The sequence below is a fragment of the Trichechus manatus genome, unplaced genomic scaffold (genome assembly GCF_000243295.1).
Source record: "Trichechus manatus latirostris isolate Lorelei unplaced genomic scaffold, TriManLat1.0 scaffold00003, whole genome shotgun sequence".
NCBI lineage: Eukaryota > Metazoa > Chordata > Mammalia > Sirenia > Trichechidae > Trichechus > Trichechus manatus.
Genome location: NW_004443939.1, coordinates 35,601,608 through 35,628,723, shown reverse-complemented (window position 1 = coordinate 35,628,723; position 27,116 = coordinate 35,601,608). Strand labels below are relative to the sequence as shown.

At 41.7% G+C, this 27,116-nt stretch overlaps 1 protein-coding gene across 4 annotated transcripts in view; it reads left to right on the top strand.

Moving 5' to 3' along the window:
• MCOLN2 (mucolipin TRP cation channel 2) overlaps positions 1–26,757 on the top strand; it is an 84,725-nt gene extending 57,968 nt beyond the window's left edge. The window contains exons 7-14 of one of the 4 annotated variants that reach the window (XM_023731591.1): positions 966–1,065; positions 9,948–10,060; positions 11,238–11,387; positions 13,560–13,661; positions 13,780–13,902; positions 21,534–21,740; positions 23,285–23,406; positions 26,406–26,757. In XM_023731591.1, the coding sequence (XP_023587359.1) occupies positions 966–1,065; positions 9,948–10,060; positions 11,238–11,387; positions 13,560–13,661; positions 13,780–13,902; positions 21,534–21,740; positions 23,285–23,406; positions 26,406–26,442 (954 nt within the window). In that variant the 3' untranslated portion in view covers positions 26,443–26,757. Of the gene's footprint in view, positions 1–965; positions 1,066–9,947; positions 10,061–11,237; positions 11,388–13,559; positions 13,662–13,779; positions 14,218–21,533; positions 21,741–23,284; positions 23,407–26,405 lie in introns of those variants that run through there. The other 3 variants (XM_023731599.1, XM_023731595.1, XM_012555440.2) reach the window with 3 other exon arrangements.
• Positions 26,758–27,116: the final 359 nt, after the last annotated feature.

Genomic DNA, 27,116 nt, shown 5'->3' with positions numbered 1-27,116 from the left:
CTCTCAAAACCACTTGGCATGTATCACTTACCAACTTTATATGATTGACAAGTAATGTGGAAGATTTCGGGACATTTGGAAATCTTTTGGATAGGGGAGACATGATAGAGGTTCCAGCAGGATTCCTCTGGCTGCTCCATTGGGAGTGGGCTCAAAGTGGAAACTTCAGGTGTAAGGGAACCAGAGGAGGCCACCCCGATACTGCAGGGGAGATGACGGCAGCATGGTGGAGTGGGGGCATGGTCGAACCCCAGGTCTACCTTGAAGACATACCAGGTGGGATCTGCCAACAGGCCAGATAGGGGGAGGGGGAGTCAAGTCTACCCTGAGACCCCTGCCCAGGCATCTGGAAGGATGCAGCTGCCGTTTGCCGGCATGTGGGAAGCCAGGACAGGGGAGTTTGGGGGCACTTGGAAAGTTCCAGAGCCCAGGTTGGACATGTTGAGTTTAGCCTACCATGGAGATGGTTCAGTCTGCAGCTTTGGAGCAATCTTTGTTGTTTCTGAGAGCATTATATGCAGCCATTGAAGCAAGCAAAAAAAACGATTTCTAGCCTAGTGAAAACCTAGTGTGTCACACCCAAAGACCTAAATGGAAGCAAATGTTTTTGAATTTCATTCTGTATAAAACTGGGCAAATTTCCTTCAGTGTTCTCTTGTCAAAATTGGTGAATTCTAGTTTTTGGTCCTGGAAACTGGTTGGTTGTCTTCTCTAGGATTTCTCTGAACCAGAGGTGTGATGTCCTGGATTTAGCAGAACTTCATATGTTCACCCTTTAGACTATATATATTTTTCCATTAATAATAGAAAGTTGTGAAGAAATCATTGATGAGGCCATTTTTATTAGCATGATTCTCTTTGTAGCAGCAAGCTATTTGGATGCTATTTTTTTTTTTAAGCACAATTTATTTAACAAGCTAAGCTTTCTACTAGGTTATAATCTCTACATACATTTGTGTCTCCAGATTACCTATGACAATAAAGCTCACAGTGGCAAAATCAAAATATATTTTGACAGTGATGCCAACATCGAAGAATGTAAAGTCTTGAACATATCTGGATCTAGTAAGTATGCTATATGCTTGCCCATTGTGGATTATGGATGGTTTTTTAGCATTTTATCTTGGGATTTGTGTGTTTAAAATCGTTTGAGTGGTGATAGGAAGAAAGGGCTCCAGAAAACCACATTTTGAGCATTAGATTCTGTAAAACATATCCCAAAGCTTGCTTTTTTGTTCACTTCAGCAAATGTTTATTACACACCTCTTATGAGAGGCAGCATGGCTTAGGGGTTAAGAGCACAGGCTCTGGGGCCAGACAGCCTGGGTTCAGGTCCTGGCTCCATTGACTAAGCCCGTGATCTTGGACAAGCTACTTAATGTCTCTATGTCTCACTATCTTTTTCTGCAAAATCAGAGTAATAATAGTATTTACCTTCCAGGGCTGTTGTTGTTGTTGTTGGGTGCCTTTGAGTTGATTCCGACTCATAGTGACCCTATAGGACAGAGCAGAACTGCCCAGTAGGGTTTCCTAGTCTATAATCTTTACAAAAGCAGACTGCCAGGTCTTTTTTTTCCTGCAGAGTGGCTAGTGGGTTAGAACCACCAACCTTTCGGTTAGCAGCCGGGCCCTTAGCCACTGTGATACTAGGTCTCCTCCTTCCAGCGTGTTGAGTATTAAATAAGTTAGTATGTAAAGTAAAGCACTAAGAACAAGGGCTGGTGTATAGTAATTTCTAGGCACTATGGGAGCACAGGAGCCCTGGTGGCCCAGTGGTTAAGAGCTTTGGCTGCTAACCAAACAGTCAGCAGTTCAAATCTACCAGCTGCTACTTGGAAACCCTATGGAGCAGTTCTACTCCGTCCTATAAGATCACTACGGGTTGGAATCGACTCGACGGCAATGGGAATGGGTATGGGAACAGAATAATGGACTCAAGCATAGCAACGATTGTGAGGATGGCGCAGGACCGGGCAGTGGGTCGCTATGATTTGGAACCGACTCAATGGCACCTAACAACAAACAACAACGGAAACAGGAAGAAAACACCTTAGCGAGGGAGATGGACATGTTATAAAATCTCCAGTGGGTAGTGGATAGGAATAAGTGATGGAGGTACCAAAAGGTATGAAGATGCAGACAACAAAGATTAATAGTGACTGGAGTAGAATGAGAAATCTAGAAACGATTCTTGGAGGCTTTGATTTGAACCTTGGACAGTGGAGGGGATCAGGGTCTTCAGAGCTGAGAGGGCACTCTGTACAAACCCTCAGTTATTTGCTCAGTCATCATCCTTGAAAGCACCTCTTAATCCAAATGTGTAAAATGGACTACACAGGACCTGTTCTGTTTGCTTACTGAGGGATCTTGATGATGTTAATGATGGATGATCAGTATATATATATTTTAATTTACAAGTATTAATTGAATTTGCCTTTAATCAGATGATCAGAACAGAATAAAATGTAAAATTCTTATAGTTTCTAATTATTTTAGATTTTTTTAAAACTAGGTGTGATTTGTGGTCTCTTGCTTTTAAGTTGTATAATGTGTTCTGAGGATTTTGAAGCTTTGGTTTCAGTATTTTTATTAACTGACTGAAAACTATGATCAGAATACATAGTTTTAGTTTCTGTTAAAAAGTGATTGCTGTTTTCCAGCAGTCAGGCAGTCTCTCAGCCTCTGCCTCTGCCTTTATTTCTCTTTCTCTCTCTCCCTCTCACACACACACGCGTGAATGCACACACACACGCACAGATGCATGTTTTCCAAGTATAGGTTGCGGCCATTTTCTGTGACAAAAGCTGGTGTGGAAATGAGGCCAGCATGGTTTAATTCTTGAACTTCTGGTTTGGTTGTAATGATATTATTGTAGTACACTAAAGTACTTTGTGTTCAAAGACACTCAGGCGCATATGAAATGTGGTTTGGAATAGTCATTATGAAGATCAAAGTGACCAAATTAGTTAGTCAGTCAATCGTGTTGTCAGAACAGTTTCCTTCTCCCCACAGGGTCAGTATGAGTCAGAGTCTGCTCAATGGCAATGGGTGCTCTGAAGACAGGAATTCTGGCTTGCTCTGGTGGCTAGTGAGGAGAAACACAAACCTCGCAGGCCCCTCGTTCTTACATGTGCTTCTCTCAGAGCTGCATCCTAAGAAACCTGATTCTATCACTAGGCAAATGCAAATGTAAGCAAATGTAAAATAAAATGATGTGAAAGCCTTAAAAAGCTGAAATTTAGAAACTAACTTAGGAAAATTGATTTTTTTTTTTTTTCCATATATGAAGCTATGAGGTGGATTGACTAGCCTGGTTTTGGGGGAAGTTGAGAGAGGGGAAGTGGGAAGATGGGCAAGGGAAACATCTGGTGAGAAACTTAAGCTATTTCTGAAAAGTCCTGAAGTTTATACATATTCATACACTTAACCCTAGACTTTTCTCTCACTCTCGTCATCACTCATGTTATCTCAAGGTGAAATATGAGGGAAAATCCATTCTGACATGCAAACCTCATGTTAGTTACGTGACTCCTGTTACCCATCTCCAGGTGTGTTACTAATCTTTACTTTAACTTGATTTTATAAATATAGAAATTTGGGGACCTGGGACTCAGGGAGGTATTGGAGGGTTGGTCTTCCCATTGATGGGTGATGTAAGCAGGTGTTTCAGGGAAAGGGGTTTTGATAAGTTTAAGTAAGTTTGAGAAGCCCTGGGTTCGAATCACACAGACGAGCTGGTGGTGTGTGTGTGTAGGAGTTCTCAGGGCTTGGGAAGGACTGAGTGGTGTGCAGGAATTCTCTAACCAGATTGACAGGGACCAGTGTTTCACAAGCCCAGGTATGGGAAATGCTCTTCTGGGCAACCTGGTTTCAACAGAGTAAGAAAGCAATTACAAAGTTCATAAAATACTTTTTTAGCACACCAAAGCAATCCTCTCAACAAGTAAAAGAAGAGCAGAATACTGCACTGGATTCCCTGTTAGGAACACTTTGTCTTTCTAGGTCTGGGCTTCAGTTTTCCCATCTGTAAAGTAAGCCCAGTATAAACAACCTTATAGAGAATTCCTTCTAGTTGTAGGTTAGGATGGAAAGTACGAGATGCTGTCCTTGCATTTCATACAGTTTCAGTTCCATCTTCCTAAGAACTGCCCCTATTACCTCTGCCTCATTCCATGAACCACCCAAAAAAACTCATTGCCTTCAAGTCGACTCTGACTCACAGCAACCCTGTAGGACAGAGTAGAACTGCCCCATAGGGTTTCTAAGGCTGTAATCTTTATAGAAGCAGACTGCCACATCATTCTCCCACAGAGTAGCTGGTGGATTCGAACTGCTGACCTTTTGGTTAACAGCTGAGCACTTAACCACTGTGCCACCAGTGCCCCTTCCAAGAATCACCATGCCCCACCACCAAAAAAAATAAAAAATAAAAAGAGAGAGAGAAAAAATAAATAAATAAAGGACGTAGGTTTTGGTAGAGTTGTTTTCTTACATACCTATTAGATTGTAACTTGGGGTAACTCATATTTCTTTCTTTCTGTTTATTTAAATTGTGCCTTAGGTGAAGGTTTACAGAGCAAATTAGTTTGTCATTAAACAATTAATACACATATGGTTTTGTGACATTGGTTGCCAACCCTGGGACATGGCAACACTCTCCCCTTCTCGACCTTGGGTTCCGCATTTCCATTTGTCCAACCCTCCCGTGTCCTCCTGCCTTCTTGTCCCTGCCCCTGGGCTGGTGTGCCCATTTAGTCTTGTACACATGGTTGAGCTACATGTATTATTGTTTGTTTTATGGGCCCATCTAATGTTGGGTGAAGAATGAACCTCAGGAGTGACTTCAGTACTGAGTTAAAAGGGTGTCTAGGGGCCATACTCTCGGGGTTTCTCCAGTCTCCGTCAGACCAGTAAATCTGGTCTTTCTTTTTGTGAGTTTTAATTTTGTTCTACATTTTTCTCCAGCTCTGTCTGGGACCCTCTATTGTGATCCCTGTCAGAGCAGTCAGTGGTGGTAACTGGGCACCATCTACTTGTGCTGGACTCAGTCTGGTAGAGGCCAAGGGAGTTGTGGTCCATTAGTCCTTTGGACTAATCTTTCCTTTGTGTCTTTCGTTTTCTTCATTATCCCTTGCTCCAGACAGGTTGGGACCAGTAGATGTATCTTACATGGCTGCTCACAAGCTTTTAAGACCCCAGACGCTACTCACCAAAGTAGGATAGAGAACATTTTCCTTATAAACTGTGTTATGCCAATTGAGCTAGATCTCCCCTGAGACCATGGTCCAGACCTCAGTCCAGTAAGTCAGTCCCTATGGGAGTTTGGATGTGTCTATGAAGCTTCTATGACTTTGCCTTGGTCAGGTTGTGCTGGCTTCCCCAGTATTGTGTACTGTCTTACCCTTCACCAAAGTTACGACTTACGTATTGTCTATTTAGTGTTTTTCCCTCCCCACCCTCCCCTCCTTAGTAACCATCAAAAACTGTTTCTGTGTGTCAACCTTTTCATGAGTTTTTATAATAGTGGTCTTATACAGTATTTGTCCTTTTGTGATTGACTTCTTTCATGCAGCATAATCCCCTCGAGATTCATCCATGTTGTGAGATGTTTCACAGATGCATCATTATTCTTTATCCTTGTGTAGTAGTCCGTTGTGTATATTTACCATAGTTTGTTTAGCCATTCATCTGCTGATGGGCACCTAAGTTGTTTCCATTTTTTTGCTATTGTGAAGAATGCTGCAGTGAACATGGGTGTGCATATGTCTATTCATGTAGCAGCTCTTATTTCTCTCGGATATATCCCTGGGAGTGGGATTGCTAGATCATATGGTACTTCTATTTCTAGCTTTCTAAGGAAGTGCCATATCATTGTCCAAAATGGTTGTACCATTTTGCATTCCCACTAGCAGTACATAAGAGTTCCAATCTCTGTGGATCCTGTCCAACGTTTGTTATTTTCTGTTTTTTTGATTAGCGCCAGTAGTGTCAGAGTGAGATAGTATCTCATTTTAGTTTTAATTTGCGTTTTTCTAATGGCTAGTGATTGCAAGCATTTCCTCACCTGTCTGTTAACCGACTGAATGTCTTCTTTAGTGAAGTGTCTGTTCATATCCTTTGCCCATTTTTTAATTGGATTATTTGTCTTTTTGTTGTAGAGGTTTTTGATTTTCCTACAGATTTTAGATATTAGACCTTTGTTGGATATGTCATAGCCAAAATTTTTTTCCCAGTCTGTAGGTTCTCTTTTTACTCTTTTGGTGAAGTCTTTTGATGAGCATAAGTATTTAATTTTTAGAAGATCCCAGTTATCTAGCTTATCTTCTGGTGTTTGTGCATTGTAATTATGGTTTGTATTGTATTTATGCCAGGTAGTAGGGCTCCTAACATTGTCCCTATTTTTTATTCTATGGTCTTTATAGTTTTTGGTTTATATTTCAGTCTTTGATCCATTTTGAATTAGTTTTTGTGTATGGTGTGAGGTATGGGTCCTGTTTCATTTTTTTACAGATGAACATCAGTTTTGCCAGCACCATTTATTAAAGACTATCTTTTCCCCACTTAATGGACTTTGGGCCTTTGTCAAAGATCAGGTGACTGTAGGTGAATGGATTTACATCTGGGTTCTTGATTCTGTTCCATTGATCAGTGTATCTGTTGTACCAGTACCAGGCTGTTTTAACTACCATAGCTGTATAGCAGCTTCTAAGGTCAGGTAGTGTGAGGCCTCCTACTTTATTCTTCATTTTCAATAGTGCTTTACCTATCCGGGGCCTCTTTACTTTCCATATAAAGTTAGTAGTTAGTTTTTCCATCTCTTTAAATAATTCTGTTAGTATTTGGATCAAGATTGCATTGTATTTGTAGATTGTTTTGGTTAGAATTGACATTTTCACAATGTTGAGTCTACCTTTCCATGAGCATGGTATATTTTCCCATTTAGGTAGGTCTCTTTGGGTTTCTTGCAGTAGTGTTTTGTAGTTTTATTTGTATAGGTCTTTTACATCCCTGGTTAGATTTATTTCTAAGTATTTTATTTTTTTAGGGGTATTATAAATGGTATTGCTTTCCTGATTTCCTTTTTGTAGTTCTCTTTATCGGGATATAGGAATCCAACTGATATTTTTATGTTTATCTTGTATCCTGCTACTCTGCTGAATCTTTCTTACGGAGTTTTCTTGTGGAGTCTTTTTGGGTTCTTGATGTATAGTATCATACTATCTGCAAATAGAAGTAGTTTTACTTCTACTTACCAATTTGGATGCCCTTTATTCTTTTTTTTGCCTTATTGCCCTAGCTAGGATTTCCAGCATAGTGTAAAAAAGGAGTGGTGATAAGGGGCATCCTTGTCTTGTTCCTGTTCTCAGGGGGAATGTTTTCAGCCTCACTCTGTTGAGAATGATGTTGGCTGTAGGTTTTGTATAGATGCCCTTGTAACTCATATTTCTTAATGGTAAGATGGCTAAAGGTGAGTATAAGTGTAGGTGCTAGTGACTCTTCTAATAAGCACTTTACCTAGATTGTTTCACTTCATTCTCATAACTGCCCTGGGAAACAGGTACTATCATTCTCCCCATTTTGTAGCTGAGGAATCTGAAGCTTAGCAAGGTTTAATGATTTGCTCAGTGAATTACATTTACTCACTGGCAGTGCTCAGAACCCACTAAATGAGCTGGTTTACCCTCAGATGCTCTTCAGTACACTCATGCCCTTGCTGTTATTAAATCCCTGACACTCCAGTTCTTCTCTTAGACATGTTTTCTGCAGCAGGTGTCATTGGGGAGCACTCCGACTTGGAGACTCTCCTCTGAAGGTTGCCTGTCCCAAGCCTGCTTCCTCCTCCTCTGACCTTGCTTCTCAGTCTAGTTCCTGAGCTCACCTCTTCTAATTCTGAAGCATCACTGCCTCCCAAATCCATCCTTGTTGCTTTTCTCTTTGTGGTCTCTCTGAGTGGCTATGTCCACCCTTGGACTTCAGTTGCCACTGAGGGCTGGCAGTTCCCATGTCTGCCTCTCTCATCATGGAAGTCCAGACTGAACTCAGTTTACCAGAGACAGAAAACCAGGAGGCATTCTTCGCTGGTCCTTCTACCTTCTTCCCCAGGTCTAAGTGGAATCAACTCAGTGGCAGCGAGTTTGGTTTTTTTGGTTTAATTGGAGACCAGGTTGTGACTCTGTCCTCTGAATCTCTCATAATCTGTGCCTTCTCCTTTCCCTCTGCCTGTAACTTAGCTTAGGCCCTTTGCAAGTTCTAACTTAGATTATTCCACGGTCGTCTCATGTTCTGCTTGATTCTCTTCATTTCTTCATAAACATACTGAAGCATTATGCTAAGCACAAGTGCTGTTGTGTTGAACAAAATCCATGTGATCCCTGCCTCACAGAGCTAATCATTTAGTGGAGAAGATGGACTTTGAATGATAAAATGGTAACTGCTCTAAGTGTTTGCTTGTCCCTGGGTGGTGCAAATGGTTAAGTGCTGGGGTGCTAACTGGAAGGATGGAGGTTCTAGCCCACCCAGGGGTACCTTGGAAGAAAGGCCTGGCAATCTACTTCTGAACAATCAGCTATTGAAAACTCTGTGGAGCACAGTTCTACTCTGGCACACATGAGGTTGCCATGAGTTGGAGTTGACTTGATGGCATTGGGCTTATAAGCATTTGCTATTGTTATGTGCCTGGGGCTGTTCCAAGTGCTTTTCATATATAAACTTGTTTAATCTTATCAACAGCTCTACAATGTAGATAATTTTTTATTCTTACCACTTTTTGGATGAGGAAAATGAGGCACAGGGGTTAAACAACTTCCCAAAGGCTCCGTAGCTTCTTCGTGCAGAGGCAAGATTTAGACCCAGGCTGTGGCCCTTCAGAGACCAAGTCATTTACAGTTTCATTCTGTCTCTGTGCACCATGCTGTGTTGCCTTTGAACATGTAATTACAAGTTCAGTGGCCACCAGGAAAAGGTGAATGAGAGGAGCTGTGGGTGTGTATAATCCTGGAGAGTGCTATGAAAAAACATAGGAGGGGGCTAATAGAGATGGGAATTTAGGAAATTCTGTGCTGAGGAAGGGGATATTTAATCCGAAACCTGAGACTGACAAGGAATAATCTGGACATATGGGGGAGGGGCAGGTGCTGTTCCAGGCAGAGGGAACAGCATGTGCAAAGTCCCTGAGGCAAGAGAGAGCCTGGTGTGAGCAGGGAAGGCTGCCAACCAGCGTGGCTGCAGTGTGGGGTTGGGGAGAGCAGAGAGTAGCAGGTGATGGAGCTGCAGATGTGGGCAGGGGGCCAGGCAGGGAGGAGCTGTGGGTGGGATTCTTCTGACCATGAAGTCTGAGAGAAGCTAGGGTTACAGTTTCATTTCCGTCTAGTGCATTCTCCCTGCTACTGTGTATTCCAAAACAAAAATCTGATTCTTACTCTCCTCCTAATTTCCATTCCAAGAAGTTATTTTCTCCAGTTGCTGAGAAAGCTTATTGAATTGGCATTCTTTGCTGGGAAAGGGCACAGCGAGGCGGAGGAGCAGAATTAGAGATCCTGAGCGGTAATGTTCTAGATTGTTTGTTCTCACTAATGGCAAACTTGATGTCTGTGCCTTTTATGTGAAAGAACTTTAGAGAACTTCAGCAGTTTTGCCTCTTTTGAATGGAGCCCAAATGGACCACCTTCTGTTGAATTCTCTTCTATAGTAGTTACAAATAAATATATTTTAGTGTATTTATTAATAGTCCGTATGCTTTTAAATGTATGACTCTTCACACCAGGGAATGTTTTACCTTATTTATGGACTTCAGCATGAATGCAGTCTCATTTCTGATATTTACCATTTTGTTTTAACAATAGACTAAACATTTATCATTTGAATTGCTTTTCAGATTGCCATCCTTATTTGGAAATTATTCCTGAGTAAGGTGTGTTTAACATTTCAATCCTGTTTTTGTTCCTCAGTTCAGAAAAATACCCAGTATGTCCTTGTGTTTGATGCATTTGTCATTGTGATTTGCTTGGCATCTCTGATTCTGTGCACAAGATCCATCATCCTTGCTCTAAGGTTACGCAAAGTAAGTAAGTGTTTGCATTTTCTCCTTCCCCTCTTGGCTTCTGCCCTCCGTTTGCCGAAACAGTGAACCACTGATGGTGTGTCATCCTGCCCTTTCTCGTCAACTAAATTAGATTCCATTGAGTGATTGCCCCCCTAACGAGGCTTTAATCAGCCTGGGGTATAGGAAGTGAGTAAAGCCTGCGGCAGGTCAGATGGGATCAGATAATTATCCTGCCTAAAACGGTGCTAATAAGCACAGGTGTGCAGTAGTGAACCCTCAAGCTTGTGAATGTTTTGAGAATAAACAAGGCCCTTTAAATTCAGGAGTGATCTTAAGAACAGAGTAATAGCATGTGTGGGTTTCATCTTTTGTCTTCAAGTCAGAGTTCATTTTGACTGAGACAGATGGTAAATGGATTATAATGAGGCATAAAATACTTTATTCTATTTTTTAAATAGTTTTCGAATTCTCCCCAGGGTTTCATTTTACCTTTTTACCCTCAGGACTTTTCTGAACATACTCCAGCTCCCCACAATTTTATTCTAGTGTTTGGCATGTATGTGAATGTATACTGGTGTCAGGGGAAGTAGGAAGGAATTTGAATATCATTTGTGAAGGCATGAAATAGTCAACATTCTACTTTCCTTGATCTTGACCTTTTGAATTTACTTTGTAAACTCCCATCTCCTCAACCCCCTCGATATTCTGAATCTGAGATCAGAGTGCTGGCTCTGTCACAGTGAAGGGGTCAGCACTGGGACATGATTAGAAGCTCACACTCCAGGGCCAGAATGCTTGGATTCAAATCCTGGCTGAACTTCTCTGAGCCTCAGTTCCCTCCTCTGGAAGATAAGGCTAATAGTACCTACTTCATAGGGTTGTTGTCAGATTGAATAAGTTGATATATGTGAAGTATTTGGAATGTCCTACGTGTTAGCTATTATGACAGGAGTCTGTCAGGATTAGAGTATAAGGCATCTGTTTAACTTTTGAGTGAATTTAGCAGGCACATGAATGCTTATTGCTGGGGTAGATGGCGGGGGAAACTGTGTGCTATAATCCTCGCCAAGCGGGTATAACAAGTTGGAAAAGAGAATGGCCTATCACTTTACAGCCAAGAACGCTGTTTCATGCTTGTCTTCTTCCTGAAGTCAGTGTGGTTTGTAAGGAATGCTTTTTAAAATGTTTGCCATAGAGATTTCTAAATTTCTTCCTGGAGAAGTACAAGCGACACGTGTGTGACGCTGACCAGTGGAAGTTCATCAACGGGTGGTATGTCCTGGTGATCATCAGTGACCTCATGACAATAATTGGATCCATCTTAAAAATGGAAATCAAAGCAAAGGTGAGGCACAACTCATTTTAAGTCTTTTTGTTCTTCATATTCTTCCTGATGACTTTAGGCATTTTAAGATACAAAATCCTTATGGAGAATAATTTGGTTCTAGTGTTTTCTCTTTTCTCACGTCTGTACAAGTGAAGGAGACCCTGGTGGTGTAGTGGTTAAGAGCTATGGCTGCTAACCAAAAGATTGGCAGTTCGAATCCACCAGCCGCTCCTTGGAAACCCTATGGGGCAGTTCTACTCTGTCCTATAGGGTCGCCATGAGTTGGAATCAACTTGACAGCAACGGGTTTGGTTTTGGTTTTTGGTATACAAGTGAAGCCTCCTGTGACTTAATTCCTCCTGAAGGTAAAATAAGGAAGCTGATACCCTATTAAAACCTGTTGCCATCAAGTCAATTCTGACTCATAGTGACCCTATTGGACAGAGTAGAACTGCCCTATAGGGTTTCCAAGCAGCGGCTGGTGGATTCAAACTGCCAACCTTTTGGTTAGCAGCCAAGCACAAATACCTTTGTCCTAGTTACCTAGTGTTGCCACTGTAACACAAATACCACAAATGGGTGACTTTAAAGAATAGAAATTTATTTTCTCGCAGTTCTGGAAGCTAAAAGTCCAAATCAGGGTCTCGGCTGTGTTGATTCCTTTCTTGTTGGTAGTCCCGACTGTTCCTTGGTTCCTTTGCTTGACGTCTGTCTTCCCCCATGTGTGTCTGTGTGTGTGTTCTGGTCTTTTTATAATTCAGAAGTGATCAGACTTAGGATCTACTCTACACTGGTATGACCTCATTAACATAACAAAAGAAAACCCTTGTTTCCAAACAGGATCACATTCGACACATACGGGGTGGGGGGCACAATTTAATCCATAACGATCCCCCAGGAAAGTTGGCAGCATCACCAGCCTAGTAACTGAAGTTTGACAAGATTGGTTATTTGGGCTGCTTTTTTTTTTTCAAGTTGTGAAAGGAGCAGCTGACCTAAAAGCCAATCACTGTGACCAGAGTAATAAATATGTGCGCCCTGAGCCAATGGCAACAATCCATGATTGTTTGGTTTGCCAGATGGAGGTGAGGGGAGGAATATTCAAGTGGCTACCAGGTGCCAGACACTTTATATAAATTTGTTGGCTTTATCTCAAAACAGCCAGTCTTGACTCTTCCTTCATCCAGCCACCCTCCCCTTCACACTATGCTGTCAATCACCAAGTCTTACCAGCTTTACCTCCTTACCACTTACGTGTCTCCCCTCTTTATCCCGACTACCTCTAGCTTCTTTCAGGCCATCTTCCTCTCTAGCTTGGACTGCTACAGCAGCCTCCTAATTGGTTTTTCAGCCTTCAGGGAACCTTGTATACCTCAGAGTAATTTTTTCTGGAATCGTCTACCTCAGTGTTAAAATCATGTATGCCTCCTGAGGCCTACCATTGGATGAAGTGGCCTCTCCTCAGCGTGGCCTCCATGGCTCACATCACCTGGCTCTGCCTCCCGCTCTGGCCCTAAGCCCTCGCTGACCCCATGATACTGCCCCTCTCGGACGCCTTGCCGTTCTCAGCACTGTGCCTTCGTTCAGCAGTCCATTTACTTACTTACAGTGCTCTCTCCCAGCCTGTCCTTGGGGCCCAGCCCCACTCGGGGGTCACGCCTGTGAGAAATCCTCGTGACCGTCTATACACATGTCTCTCATTGCCCTCAGCACATTATATTAGGGTGGTGTTTATGTGTTTGCCTCCTCAACTAGACCTAGAATTCTTTGAGAGCAGGAAATGTGGTAGTATATCATGTTTGAGGTTTCTTTCAAAAGTAACTGAACTGTATTGTTTGGTCTTCACAAACACCATTAGTTTATATTCTTTAATGCCTAATTCAGGGGTAGATGAAACGTCTATTTCAGGATATTATTTGGAAAAAAAAATTGGTTCAACTAATTGAAATATTAAAAGGAAATAAGAAACTCATTTGGAAATGAATTCTTTATTTCTTCTTATTCTCTTCCTTTTCTTTTTAAAATTCTTAGTATCACTTATAGGGAAGCAGGCAGTCCATTCTTCCCCAATCCATTTGAAGTGAAGCTAGTACCGCTGATGCTGTAAACTATTACTTCTTTGAATAAAGCTCAGTACAGTAGAATATTTTACTCATCTGTCTTTTTTTTTTTTTTTTTTTTATTCCTTAGAATCTCACAAATTACGATCTGTGCAGCATTTTACTTGGGACATCTACGTTGTTTGTTTGGGTTGGAGTCATCAGATACCTGGGTTATTTCCAAACATATAATGTAAGGACGTGGTATTGAGTAGTGCTGCTGGGACTGTGGCTCATTTATTTTGCGGGGTCTAGTAGGATACCTCTAAAATATTCTTTTTCATGTCCCCCATCCTGTTGATTTTTTTCAGGTGCTCATTTTAACGATGCAAGCCTCACTGCCAAAGGTTCTTCGGTTTTGTGCTTGTGCTGGTATGATATACCTGGGCTACACGTTCTGTGGCTGGATTGTCTTAGGACCTTATCATGACAAGGTGTGTAGGGATAATTCTTCCTTCCACAAATTAGGTACATGGGACCCTTACACGTGGGTTTTCAGCACTTACCTGCTTCTCACTCTTCTCCAGCACACACCCGTGACATCAGTAAGCACACACCTTTGCGTTGGTTTTCCTTTTCTTTTCAGGATATTGAAAGGACTTCAGGATATTAAACGAAAAATTGCTAGGAACCAGAGAGCACATTTCATAATTGTCAGGGACAGACTTAAAGTGTCTCCTGTTAACCCAGCTGATCATCAAATGAGAAACGTTTGAACATGAATTCATTATAGTAAAAATGAAAATTAGGTGAGGAAAATCATCTTTCTGATTTAAAGTATTAGGTTGTTTTTTTTTTTTCATCCAGGTTAGTTGGGGAGAATAAAGATGGGCAAAGACTCCTGTGAAAGACCATATTAGATTTATGACTGAATTGATAACGTCTTGTCTTTACAGGTGGTTTTGATTACAGCGTCATCTCTGAGCCTTATTAAAGATCAGTATCTGAATTCTAAACTATTACTGAGCTTCAGTCAGAATCATTATCTGAAGGACAGCACAATTATGCTCAGATGTTCTGGTTCAAAAATGATAAATTTGATCGGTAATAAAATCACTGTCAGGAAATGAAACTAGGTGGGTCTTATTTTCAAACCCTCCAAAAAGAAAAAAGAGTTACTGCATCTTATAGTTTTTCTTCTGTGCGCCTGTTACAGTTGGAACAACAGCAGCAACAGTAACAGCTGACGCTGCTCATGTGTTAGGCACTGTGCTAAGTACTTCTGTATCCTCTCACGTTTAATTCCCACAACATCCCAGGCACCGTTAGCCTCACTCTGGCTCTATGAGGCAAAAAGAGGTTAAGATGCAAAGGATTATTTCCAAGCTTGTATGACATCTTGGCCTTAACTTTTGACCTTAATAATTGGATTTACCAAAACGTGTGTGATCAAATCTGGGTTGCAAGTTATTCACAAAGAGGAAGCAGTCTACAAAGTTCGAACTTTCCATGCTGTCCTTCCAAAATAACGCCTAGTAACCTGCACATCCAGGCCTTGTCCTCTTTAAGCATCATATTTAATACATCCTTGAATAGTTACTATTTTTCCTATTGGAGAAACTGTGCAGTTAACAAAGTGACAAGCTCTGGGTTAGTAATAAATCTTGAAAATCTTATTGCTCTTCCAATTCTATGTCACTGCTTTAAAGGTGACTCACGAGTAAAAAATGCTCTTTGTTATGGTCTCTCTGATCTGGAGAATTTATACTGCCTAGGAAAATTGACGATTTTTTCTTGCCTCGTGCTCTGAAAGCATCTCCACATCGTTGTCACTAGAGGGCAATGTTGCACTGTGTGGAAAAATGCAGAGCCTGAGGATCTGGGCTTTAATTCACTGGCCCTAGGACCTGGGGAACAAGTGGTTCTGTCTCCTTTGCTCTCCATCTCCCCTACCCCCTCATTATTCTAGAAGGCGCTTGGGTTATGTTGCTTGAATGTTACTAAAATAGTGAGCATTCTTGAGTGCTATGAGCCGGGCATGGTGCCCAAGTTCTTTACCTGTCTTACTATGCTAACCCTCACGGTAACCCTGTGGGAAAATATTGTTATTCCTGTTTTACCTACATGTGTTAGATAATTTGCCTTGGGTCACGTCGCTTAGTAAATAGCAGAGGTCTTAGTAAATAGCCTAGGTCTCCCTGACCTCAATGCACATGCTCTAGCCAGTCCCCTGTAAAGCTTTTCTTGACATTATCCAAAATGGGCCATTGCAAATGAGCATTTAGTTTGACCCAAGCAGCAGGACAGTACTTCTAGATCAACTTTGAGAGGAGAGCCATACAACCAGTCTTCTTTCTCTAGACGGATATCAAGATCTCCTCATGGAAAATGAGGCTTATTTGCTTTGTGAGTCTGACTGCATTTCCATATGTCAATCCTGCACTTTCAAAGGATCCAGGTGAAATTGAGATGCTCTGGATTGACACTGTCCAATAAAAGTGTAATGTGAATGAAAAAATGGCGTGGTGGAGGCATCTGACCTCGTCTAACTTCACAAGGGGGGAAGGAGAATCAAGATCAACAGCCAACGGCTGATTCCTGTGAAGCGGAGGTCAGACATACCACCTCTCTCCAACTTTTTTACCGATTCTGACACCAGTCATCTCTCCATGGCACTGTATTTCTCTGCTGGGTTCGATAATTTGTTGCAGTGGAAGCACAGAACTCACAGACCATACTCACAGTTATGGGGGTTATTAGGGAAGTAACAGGTTACAATTCAGGATCAGAAATGACTCAGGATACAGTTCTTCAATCAAGACAGCCTCTTCTCAGCTGTGCCCGCAGACCGGTCTCTCTCTGACCCTCAGCTCCTTAGCCTGGCTTCTGCCCTGGTTCGGCAAGTGTTACGAATCTCTTTAGCTCCACTAATAAGCACCCAGAGACACCCTGGTCCACCAGTAAGCCTTGGTCTGAAGGCACTCAGCTCTCTAACTCCATGGGCCTGCAAGCCTAGCTCTGCTGACAAGTGCCTGGAGGCTCCCCACTCTGCCAGCAAGCCTCCTGCCCAAAGGCTCTCAGCTTTCTCACTCAGTGGGCCAGGAAGTCCACTGCACTGTCTCCTGCTGGTCTCCTGGTTCTGTTGCCTCTGCTGCTGTGGTTTCTCTACTGCTTCTGGCCGTCTCCAGCGTTACAGCTCTCTCTCTCTCTGTCTTATGGGTTTAGGAGGTTCTGAGTGCAGGGATCCCAGGTCCAAAGGACTCACTCTGCTCCTAGGTCTTCTTTCTTGGTGGTAGTGAGGTCCCTCTGTTCACCTTTGGGATGGCTCACTTTAAGCCTAGCGGGATGGTGGAACTGACCAACCCCTCGTTAGGGTTCCATACACCTTATTTGAATAGTCCCATCCCCACAAGGGTGCTATGCACCTCATTTGCATTATTAGCAAGCTGCTCAATCCCCTTGGTGGGTCACAAGCACTTATTTGTATATAGCCTCACCCAGTCATTTGATGGGAGTTACAGTACCATGGCAAGAAAGGCCATATAAAAGCAATCCGTTGCACCACAGTGAGTTACTAATGAGAGCCATGCTTTTTCTTTAAAAACTTCTAGTAGACACACTAAAGAAATTTTAAAAAGACACAAATGAAATTGATTTTAATAATATATATTCTTTAATCCAATACATGTACGATATTATTGCAGCATGTAATCTATATAAAATATTGGTATATTTTATATTCTTTTTCTTTATTTTTATATTAAATGTTTGAAATCTGCTATGTATTTTGCAATTATAGCGCATCTCAATTCCGACTAGCTACATTTCAGGTGCTCAGTATCTACACAAGGCTAGTGGCTACCATATTGGACACTACGCCTCTAGAATTATGTCTGTCATTTAATGTTAGCGTCCATTTATCCCCTTGGAGGAGTAGAAGGACAAGGGATGTCTCTAAAGAGTTGCCCAGCAGGTCTGTTTGTAGCATCTCTCTCCCATCCCTAGTTAGGCTGTTATGTTGAGGAAATGGATACTTGAGTTAGAAATTCAGTGAATGCACTAGTCAGTGGTGGGAGGAAGCCTTCACTTTGGTTCTAGAATTTTGTGCTTTTCTTCTCCATATCCTCCTTATTTGAATCTGAAGTTAGAAAATTTTAATTTCTCAGTGCCGCTAACCACCCTCCCCAAAATTTTTAATTCAAGCTGTCAGAATTTTCAGGTTCTGTTGAACCAGAGGGCCTTAAGTGTTCCCTGCAGGCCTGAAACACTGAGTGCTACAGCAAGCATTTTCTAGGAGTTTTAAAATCATAGCAGCCTTCAGTGTGGAAGTTAACTCTTTTTTAAAACACAAAACAAACAAAAAAACCCTAAAGAAGAAGTATCAGGAAAACTATAATTTTACCCTGTTTGATTGACAGCAGGAGTCCCACAACTTTTTAGCTTCTTGTTTTCCTGTGGCTCAGCTGAAAGGAAATAATGATACAAAAGGGTGTCCTGTCCAAGTTTGTTTCCAGCACTAATGGAGTTTGGCATAGTGCCCTTTCAAAATGTCTGGGCACAGAGGGTTAGAGACTGTTGATGTTCTTCCAAACCTCATCTTGAATTATTAAACATTACTCTAATGCAGCTTTTATGGTTCCAGAGGACTTTCTTACTGTGAGGAGTATATTGTAGTCTTGCGTTGTTCCCATTTTACCAATGAGCAGACCAAGGCATTGAAGAATTGTTGGATTTCAATGATGCCATGGTGATGCAGAACCTGCATTACAGCTTCATGCCTCCAAGACCTCTGATTCTTATTCAAAAGAACAGTTAGCCAGTCAAAAAATTTTTGCATGAGGTACTTAACACCAGTTCTTGAAGAAAATTTTTACATCATTCTCTGACATAAGGCATTCCAGGATATGTTTTTATTCAAATGAAGGTTCTTTTTGGCTCCATCACGAAATTATCATCACTTGTGAAACAAATGTTTGCTCCTCACTGTGGTTCGATAGAACCTAGGGGGACTCTTCATGGAAACATCCATTTAATGTTTATTAAATGTCTGTGGTGCACCAAACATTGCCAAGTTCTTTGAGACCAAGTTCTTAGAGTATAGGGAGTGTGGCTTGTTCTCCTTTGCCATCCCAGTGTCCAGCATGGTGCATGGAACATGGTAGGTGGCCAACAAGTTTGTTGAATGCACAAGAGAGAAAGACAGCATTACCTGCATTCGAGGAGCTTACGATCTCATAGCAATGGAAGCAACTCTCTATAAATGCAGTCCTTCTAGGCTGGAAGAACACTAGGACATTATTTCTCTCTTAGGTATTTCTCAAGCTCACCTCTAGTATGAAATTTGGCTACTGATGACTCTGGTTCACAGTCATTTCTTGTGGCACAGAATGACAAAGTCTGCGCCAATTGTTTAACTTATTGGTTCTTTAACTTTATGTGAGTTAAAATAATTCTCATGTGCATAGAGGAAAGGGAGGTATAATGGCTGTAATTAACAGCCACATTAACGGTGAGAGGTATTTTGTCTGGACTGATACTAAGTAACTGCACAGGAAACTGAGGACTAATTTGATATGTTCCGACTAACTGGCTATTTGCAGTTCTGAAACTTGAAGCACAGACTGTTAGGAATTATTGAAACTAAGAAAAAGAATTGACCAGATTCTGAAATTATGAGAAATATGAATTATTAATGGTCCCGTCAGAGTTGTAACTGGCATCCACAGAAACCAGCTTTAACTTCATTGCCTGAAGGCGACTGGAGGGGATGGAAAATATTTACTCTGGGAATGCCTTTATTAAATAATTTGCATATTGTTAAATGATTTGCTCACCCAGATATTCCCTCCAGGCCTCTGTTGAGAGTGACCTCAGTCTAGTTGCTCGGTGTTGTTGTGAATGCAGCAAAGGTGTGGGTGTGACCCTTACCTGTGGTACACTTGTGTACCTTTTCCCTTGGCCACAAACTTTATCCCGCCCTGTTCAGCCGCGGGGCGGGGAGTGTAATACATAACATTTGGTACCTAGTTGGAGTATGTTGTTAATTGCTGTTGAGTCAGCTCTGACTCAAGGCAACCCTGTGTATAGCAAAATGAAGTACTGCCAGGTCCTGCACCATCTTCACGATCGTTAGTATGTTTGAGTCCATTGTTGCGACTATTGTGTCAGTCCATCTCGTGTGAGGGTTTCCCTCACTTTCGTTGGCTTGCTACTTTACCAAACATGATGTTGGTGTATGGAGAAGTGTGCATAAAACAGAAGACCATCGAGTAGTTTACTTTGTGGTCCTGAGTAATATTGAAAACTGAAAGATACTATGGACTAGCTGCCAGGGCAGGATGCCTTGAAGTAGAATTTGAAATAGCCGTTGAATGTTGACTTGATGTGGACACAGAAAGGAAGAAGAAGAACATAATAGGTACAGAGAATAAGTCCTATGAGGAAAACATGTAAAAATGAGCCTGGCATTCTGGGAGGAGAGAAGCACAGTGTGTTAATGTTAATGGCTAGGTGGAATGAAGCCACATGAAGGAGAAACTTGTTCAAACCTGGTGAGCCCTGGTGGTGCAGTGGTTAAGCATTCGGCTCCTCACCAAAAAGTTGGTGGTTCAAACCCACTAGCTGCTCTGCAGGAGAAAATACCTGGTGATCTGCTGTGGCAGAGATTACAGCCTTGGAAACTGTATGCAGCAGTTCTACTTTGTACTATAGGGTCATTATGAGTCAAAATCCACTTAACTGCAGCACGTTTGGATTTTGTTTGTTTGTTATGTTTTGTTCTGTACTTTGAGCCCAGCCTTTGTATATTCTTGCAAGAGAAATGTTCTGTGAAGTTTAGATTTTGCTTCAGCTTGGACCCAAGGATGAAGAGGCTGGAATGAAGAAGGCTTCCTTGGAGGTGATCGTAATAATCCAGATTTAAGTGTTGCCATCAGAGTGGAGTAGGCAGGGTAGATCAGTGAAACATGTCATAAGAACAGACAGGTCTTAAAAGATTGAAGAGAATGGAAAATTAATTGATTCAACACACAATTTTAAGTATTTGGTTATTTTGGAGTAAAATATTTCCTTGATAGGAAATTGGAATCACTGACATAATAAGGACATGTAGAAGGAAAGTCTGGGTTTGGTTGAGAGGGGGACATTTTGCTTCATTGCATGTGAAGTGATAGTACAACTGCTGAGTGAAGAGGTCCCACAGGCATTCAACAAGGAGTTGAGCGCCCCCAAAGCCACACTGCCTTAATGAAAGTACAGATTCCCACCCCTAAGAACGGGATTTGGTTCAAAGTTCTACAGTCACTCACTTCACCTGCTTTTTCTGAAATCTCTGTTTTCTTTTATCTCTTAGGTCATTATTATTCTTTAGATAGAAGCTTTTCACATTACTCTAGTGTTTTAGCCCTCTGGCCCTAGAAACAATAGTTTATTAAGCACCTGCTATTTGTTTTTAGTGGATGTGGCAGTAGAGTTATTCAACCACTTCTACCTAGGAAATATGACTAGCCAGCTACAGGATTCCAGTGGTACTTCACGTTGGCCTCAGCTCGTCCATAGTTTCATATATTGCATTTTCATATATTGCTGGTTGCAGTACAGAACTGCTTCAGTTCTTTCAGAAAGCAGTGTGGCAGATTATAGCATTAGACCCAATAATAGAAAAAAAAGCACTATACTTAGAGATGTAATTACATTGCTCCTTATATTAGCAAACATTATCGGGATGTCCAGTGACAGGGAAATAATTAAATTTGGCATTTGTAAGAAATGGTCTGTTCAACAACTATTAAATCGTCTCTAAGTGTGAATAAGGTGAGAAGATGCTTATGTTAAGTAGAAAAATAATCCAAAATGGTAAGGCAGTACGACCACAGATATATTAAGAAGTACATAGGAAAATACTGAAGGAAATGCCAAGAGATTATCTTCGAGAGTGTGGAGGGGTATTTTTTTGAATAATGTGTTCCTACTTCTTGTGGTATTCTAGATGTCTTGAAATGAATGAGTTACTCTTAATAATAGTAGTGATTGTAATAACTTCCACAAAACAAGCTAACTAGATAGCTCTCTGCTTTTTAGTGTAGTATAAATATGTCTCAGAATAATTTTTGTTTCCGCCCTACAGTTTGAAGATCTAGGCACAGTTGCTGAGTGTCTGTTTTCTCTCGTCAACGGTGATGACATGTTTGCAACCTTTGCCCAAATCCAGAAGAAGAGCGTCTTGGTGTGGCTGTTCAGCCGCCTGTATTTATATTCCTTCATCAGCCTTTTTATATATATGATTCTCAGCCTTTTTATTGCACTTATTACAGATTCTTATGACACCATTAAGGTAAATAATTATCAATATTTGCTGCCAAAACACTACTGCAAATTCTGTATAGATTGTAACATAGGAAAATAGTACATTTTTTCACTTAAGGTTTTGAGATTTTATAGAAAAGAAACTTTCTAGGTGCTAGAGATTTAACTTCAAATATGCATTTAGGTCATTGTCCATATTACTGCAGATCAGAGTGGAGTGGTTTGGAGGTGTGGTGGGAAAAAGGAAATGGGTAAGGATGGGCTAAGGTTGGTAAATCAAGTAGCCTGGTGGCAGGTCTCAGCATTGACAGACGGACCTGCCTGTGGGGCTACCTGGAACTTAGGTTTTGAGTAGCAGCTCTTGGTGATAAGGGGCAGACAACACCTTGACAACTCTCCACATTTTGACACACCTATTTACTGGATGAAGGAGCCCTGGTGGTGCAGTGGTTAAGCACTCAGCTGCTAACCAAAAGGTTGGCAGTTCGAATCTACCAGCTGCTGCACCGGAGCAAGATGTGGCAGTTTGCTTCCGTAAAGATTACAGCCTTGGAAACCCAATGGGGGCAGTTCTACTCTGTCCTGTAGGGTTGCTATGAGTTGGAATCAACTCACCCCACGGGTTTGGTTTTTTGGCATATACTGGATGACCTGGCCACTCCCATATGGCCTTACATCTTTTTGGCTGTTTCACTTCCTACCTTGCTAAGGCACCTGATAGGTTCTGTATCCTTTCAGACTGGGCTCATTAAACTGTTTAGTAGCTTGAAAGAAGCTCTGCTTTCTTGTCAGTGGCACCTCCAAAGCAGATGGCGGCGCTTGGAAAACCCCATTTCAGATCCAGTGTCTGAACAGCAAGGGGTGCCGTGCCAGTGCCTTTGGGTGCTGTCCTCTGCTTAAACCCTCCTTAGATTTAACTCAGTAGAAAGCTGTCTGATTGGAAAAACTCCTGAAGGCTTTTTTGTGTGTGGGGAGAGATTAATGTTCACATGATGGTTGGCATGAGAGGGAAGAGCTTCGTCCCTTGCTGTGTAGCCTTGAGTATTTGACATGGCAGTATCCCTGAGAGTGGGCCAAGCTGCAGTGTTGAGGGGGATGACTTCACTGAGTGCATGGGGAGGGGTTCTCAGGGTCTGCTTGGAAGGACCCTCTGCCTTCTGCTCCACTAAGTGACGAACTTCTATAAAAGTAGAGGATATGAGGATTATTTCCCAGGCAGATTCTGCATTGGCTTTGTGGGAGAGGGGAAGGTTTTATCTGGGCTTGCAATGAATATGAAAGCTTTAGACTTTTGGCTGCTTCCTTCATTCCACTTATTAGCATACCCCTCCCCTACCCCACCCTGGCTTTCTTTCTGCAGTTTTCCTTTGGATTGTTCTCTGTTCCCATGGTGGCCCTGGCTTGGTGTTCTGGGACTGACAGGTTAATTCATCATGGTTAATATCAGTTCTTGGATCTAGGCTAGCAATGTGGGAGAGATTTATTTCAGCAAAGGTAGATTTGTTTGTTGACAAAGGGAGCAATTTGTCATGCTCTGAAATAAGGTAACAACATTGTGTGCTTTTTGAAAAGAAATACCAACAGAGTGGACTCCCTGAAACGGATCTTCAGAAATTCCTGAAGGAATGTAGTAGCAAAGAGTTATATCAGAAAGAGCCCTCAGCCTTCCTGTCCAGCTTCTGCTGTCTGAGGAGGTCAGTATTGTGTTTAATCAGGTCTCCATTGTCCTGAGGTGGGAAGCTCTGCTTCCTTAAGAAAGAGTCATTCCAACTTTAACATTGCACTCAGAAATCAGCTTATTATGGGGAATAATTAATCTTTCATTTCTTTACTCCCACTGAAATTGGCTTTAGAAATGGATCGTTTCTTATAAAATAGGGTGTATAGTTACATGACATGGTTGAAATCTCTTAGGGATATTATGAGACTATTTTGAGAAGGCATGAATAATGTCCCTGAAGCCAAGAAGGTGAACTCATAAGTGGCCAAAGTAGAGACCTCAAAGCTCTTATGTTTAGAGAGGGAGCCCTGAGAACGTCAAAGGCATTTTCCCTTGTCACAGCATGTGGTACAAATAACCTTTCTTGAGCTCGAGAAGAAGCTGTACATGCCCTTGGTTAGAAACATGGTCAGAAGCTCTTCATTCACCAGCTGCACTTTCTGCTGTTTATCAGGATGAGTATGAAAATGGTCTAGACCTCAGTGGACAAAGCATACCACATAGTGGTTTGAGGCCTAGACTGGGGGTCAGACAAGGACCATTTTCTTGAATGTGCCCATGTCTGTTTTCATCTGAAGTCAGGGGAGGATGGTGCTGACTAAAAGCTATCCTTATCCCATGTTTTCTGAGAAGGATTCTCTAAACCAAATTCCTGAAGGAAGATGGGAGAACATAATTGCTACTTAAAACCGTAGGATGTATTTTTTTGTTAATTCATACTGCATCTTGAGATTTTAAATGACATGATTAAGCATTTCTAAAGAAGGAGTCTGGTAAATATGAAATGAGGCTTCTAAGAAGAGTTACTTTTTTAAAAATCCATTTCATCCTCTCTGAACATTATAGTGCTGCCATGGAAGCTGGGATAGAAGGAAATTAATTTTCTTAACAGGCGGCTACCTCTTAAGAGTTACCTTACATTGGCAGTGTAAGGAAGGGGAGGTCTTATCTGGGCTTGCAAGGAATATGAAAGCTTTAGACTTTTGGCTACTTCATTCCCCTTATAAGCACACCCCTCCCCTACCCGACCCTGGCTTTCTTTCTGGAGTTTTCCTTGAGTAAGGGGAATCCACCACCTTGACAAGTATCTCAGAATTGATTTTTTAATGTACAATTAACTGTAAAGAAAACAAAGTTCTTTGGGAAACGTAGTTGTGAATTCTGAAAAATAACTGATAGGTCTTTGGTGCTTGATTTTTGGACCCTGGTTTGTACCACAAAAAGCCCCAGGAAGTTAAGTGTTTTCCTGTGAAGCCATATGGAATGAGAGAAGACTTATTGACAAGATGGGGTCTGAGTGGGGAGGAAGAAGGGAGCAGTATCAACAGATATTTGTCCTCACGTGTGCTGAGGGTTGATGAGGAGATGTAAGGTGAAAAGGCAGCTCTGCTTATAATAAGCAGTGAAAGAATTAAACGGAAAAAGAGAGTCCACCAGGGAAATCAACCAAAGAACCAGGATGTTGAAAGTTTTGAAAAAAGAAGATATCAAAAAATAAAAACAGAAGTGGCCATTACCACATTTAACCAAAAGATGGTCATGGGTAAAGTCAGCTAGAGCAGTTTTGGTAGAGCTATCAGAGCAAAGCCTAGATTCCAGGAGAGTCTGGGGGGCCCCGCAGATAGAAAATGATGGGCATCAGGCCTGGTAGAAGGAAATGGTTGTAACGGGGCCTTGAGAACAAGTGATGGCTTTGACTTCATCAAAAGTGAAGTGCCTGGATATGTTTAAAGGCAACGAACTGAAAGGAATAAAATTGAGAAAGGCCATGAATGAAGAGTAAATACTGGAGAAAGACCTCACTGCAGCAACGTGGTGAGAAAGGGCGCTGCAGATATTGGTGCCTGTGCTCCCTCCCCAGTGCCCATGACAGACAGCACCAGTCTATCACAGCTCTGCCTCCTGCAGAGCATGCACCTGGTCACTTTTTCAACAAAGCAGTCCAAGAACCACTGCAGATTGAGCCTCCTTTCAATTGTTAAAAGAGTCTTTGGACTGATCATCAGAACACCTGGGTTTTTGTTTTGGACCCTGCTATCAATCCAGTGTTGGAGCCCTGGTGGTGCAGTGGTTAAGAGCTCAGTCGCTAACCAAAAGGTCAGCAGTTTGAATCCACCAGCCGCTCCTTGGAAACCATATGGGGGCAGTTCTACTCTGTCCTGTAGGATCACTATGAGTCGGAATCAACTCGATGGCAACGGGTTTGGTTTTTTGTTTTTGTATTAATCCAGGGTGTCCCATGACCTCCCCTAGACCTCTTGGGTCCTCCAGTGTCATTGGGGTGAGCCAGATGACCTCCAAAACCTCTTCTAGTTCTAAAGTGATGTGGTTCTTTGGAGAGAGATGCTTGGTTGAAAAGACGTAACGCTAACATTCTCCCTTCTCCACTTCAGTGAAGGAGGAAATCTGCTGCTTCAGCCATTGATAAGTCTTTGTCAGATAAGGGGGATGAAGGTTCCTAAGACAGGAACAGCTCCTCAAAGATTATTTCCAAAAGCATGCACTCCAACCTAAAATAATGTAAATTGCTCGTCTTAATTTTTCATCTGCCTATAAATGGCACTTAGCATGTTTATAATCTATGTGTACCTAGTATATAGAGTACTCCTATTCCTCCTCAAAGATTTTTAAATATAAGTTGCACTTTTGTTGTTGTTGGGTGCCATTAAGTGGATTCCAACTCCTGGCAACCCCATATGTGCAGGGTAGAAGTGCTCCATAGTGTTTTCAAGGCTGTGACCTTCAAAAGCAGATTATCAGGCCTGTCTTCTGAGGCATCTCTGGGTGGATTTGACCTGCCATCCTTCCAGCTAGTAGTCGAGCACCTGACCATTTGTGCCACCCAGACTCCTAAACTGTACTTAGCATGTCTACAACCTGTATGTACCCAGTATATAGATTATTACTCTCCCTGCTCAAAGATTTTTAAGTCATTGTTCTTTTTTCTCTTTCCTCCTCCCACTTCTGTTACAGGAAAGGAAGTGACGACCACTTGATACTATTTAACTGAAATCCTTGTGCTAAAGACAATCAAGTTTTGGGCATCCTTATCCATTGACAATGCAGAGGGGGCCCCAACAGTTTGGACCAGCACTTCCAAAATGCTGACTGATTTCATTATGGAGCGGGAAAGAAGAGTGACTATCAGCTAGCTGACCCCAACCAAAGTTCCAAAGTTACTTTTTTTAAACTTAGATGGTGAAACATAGACCACAGGATACTACTGGGCATTAGTGCAATAGAGCAATGAAAATGAAATTTTCTAACAGTCTTTTAATTTATGACATGACAATGTTGGGATTAAAAAAAAAAAAAACTCACATTTTCAAAGTGTACAGAACAGTGGTGTTTTAAAGCCAAGTGTTTAAAGATATATGTTAATTGTCAAGTAAGGATTTGTTTTGAAAGTGATTATTGGGTTAGAAGACTCATTCATTCATGGTCTGCACAGAAATGAAGTTGACTGCTATACTGAATTAGAGACTAAGCTGAAGAACTATTAAACCATTTAAAGATTGTACTTAAGTCAACAAAAAACCCTGTAGCAGTGGACATTTCTTGGTCTGATTTCCTGTGGCCTTTCTTCTTCAGTATCTCAAGGGTCAATTATTTTAAATGTATTGGTGAAGAGTAGAAATTGAATTAAGCAGGACCCTAGCCCCAGGGCTCTTCCTCTTTTCCCCC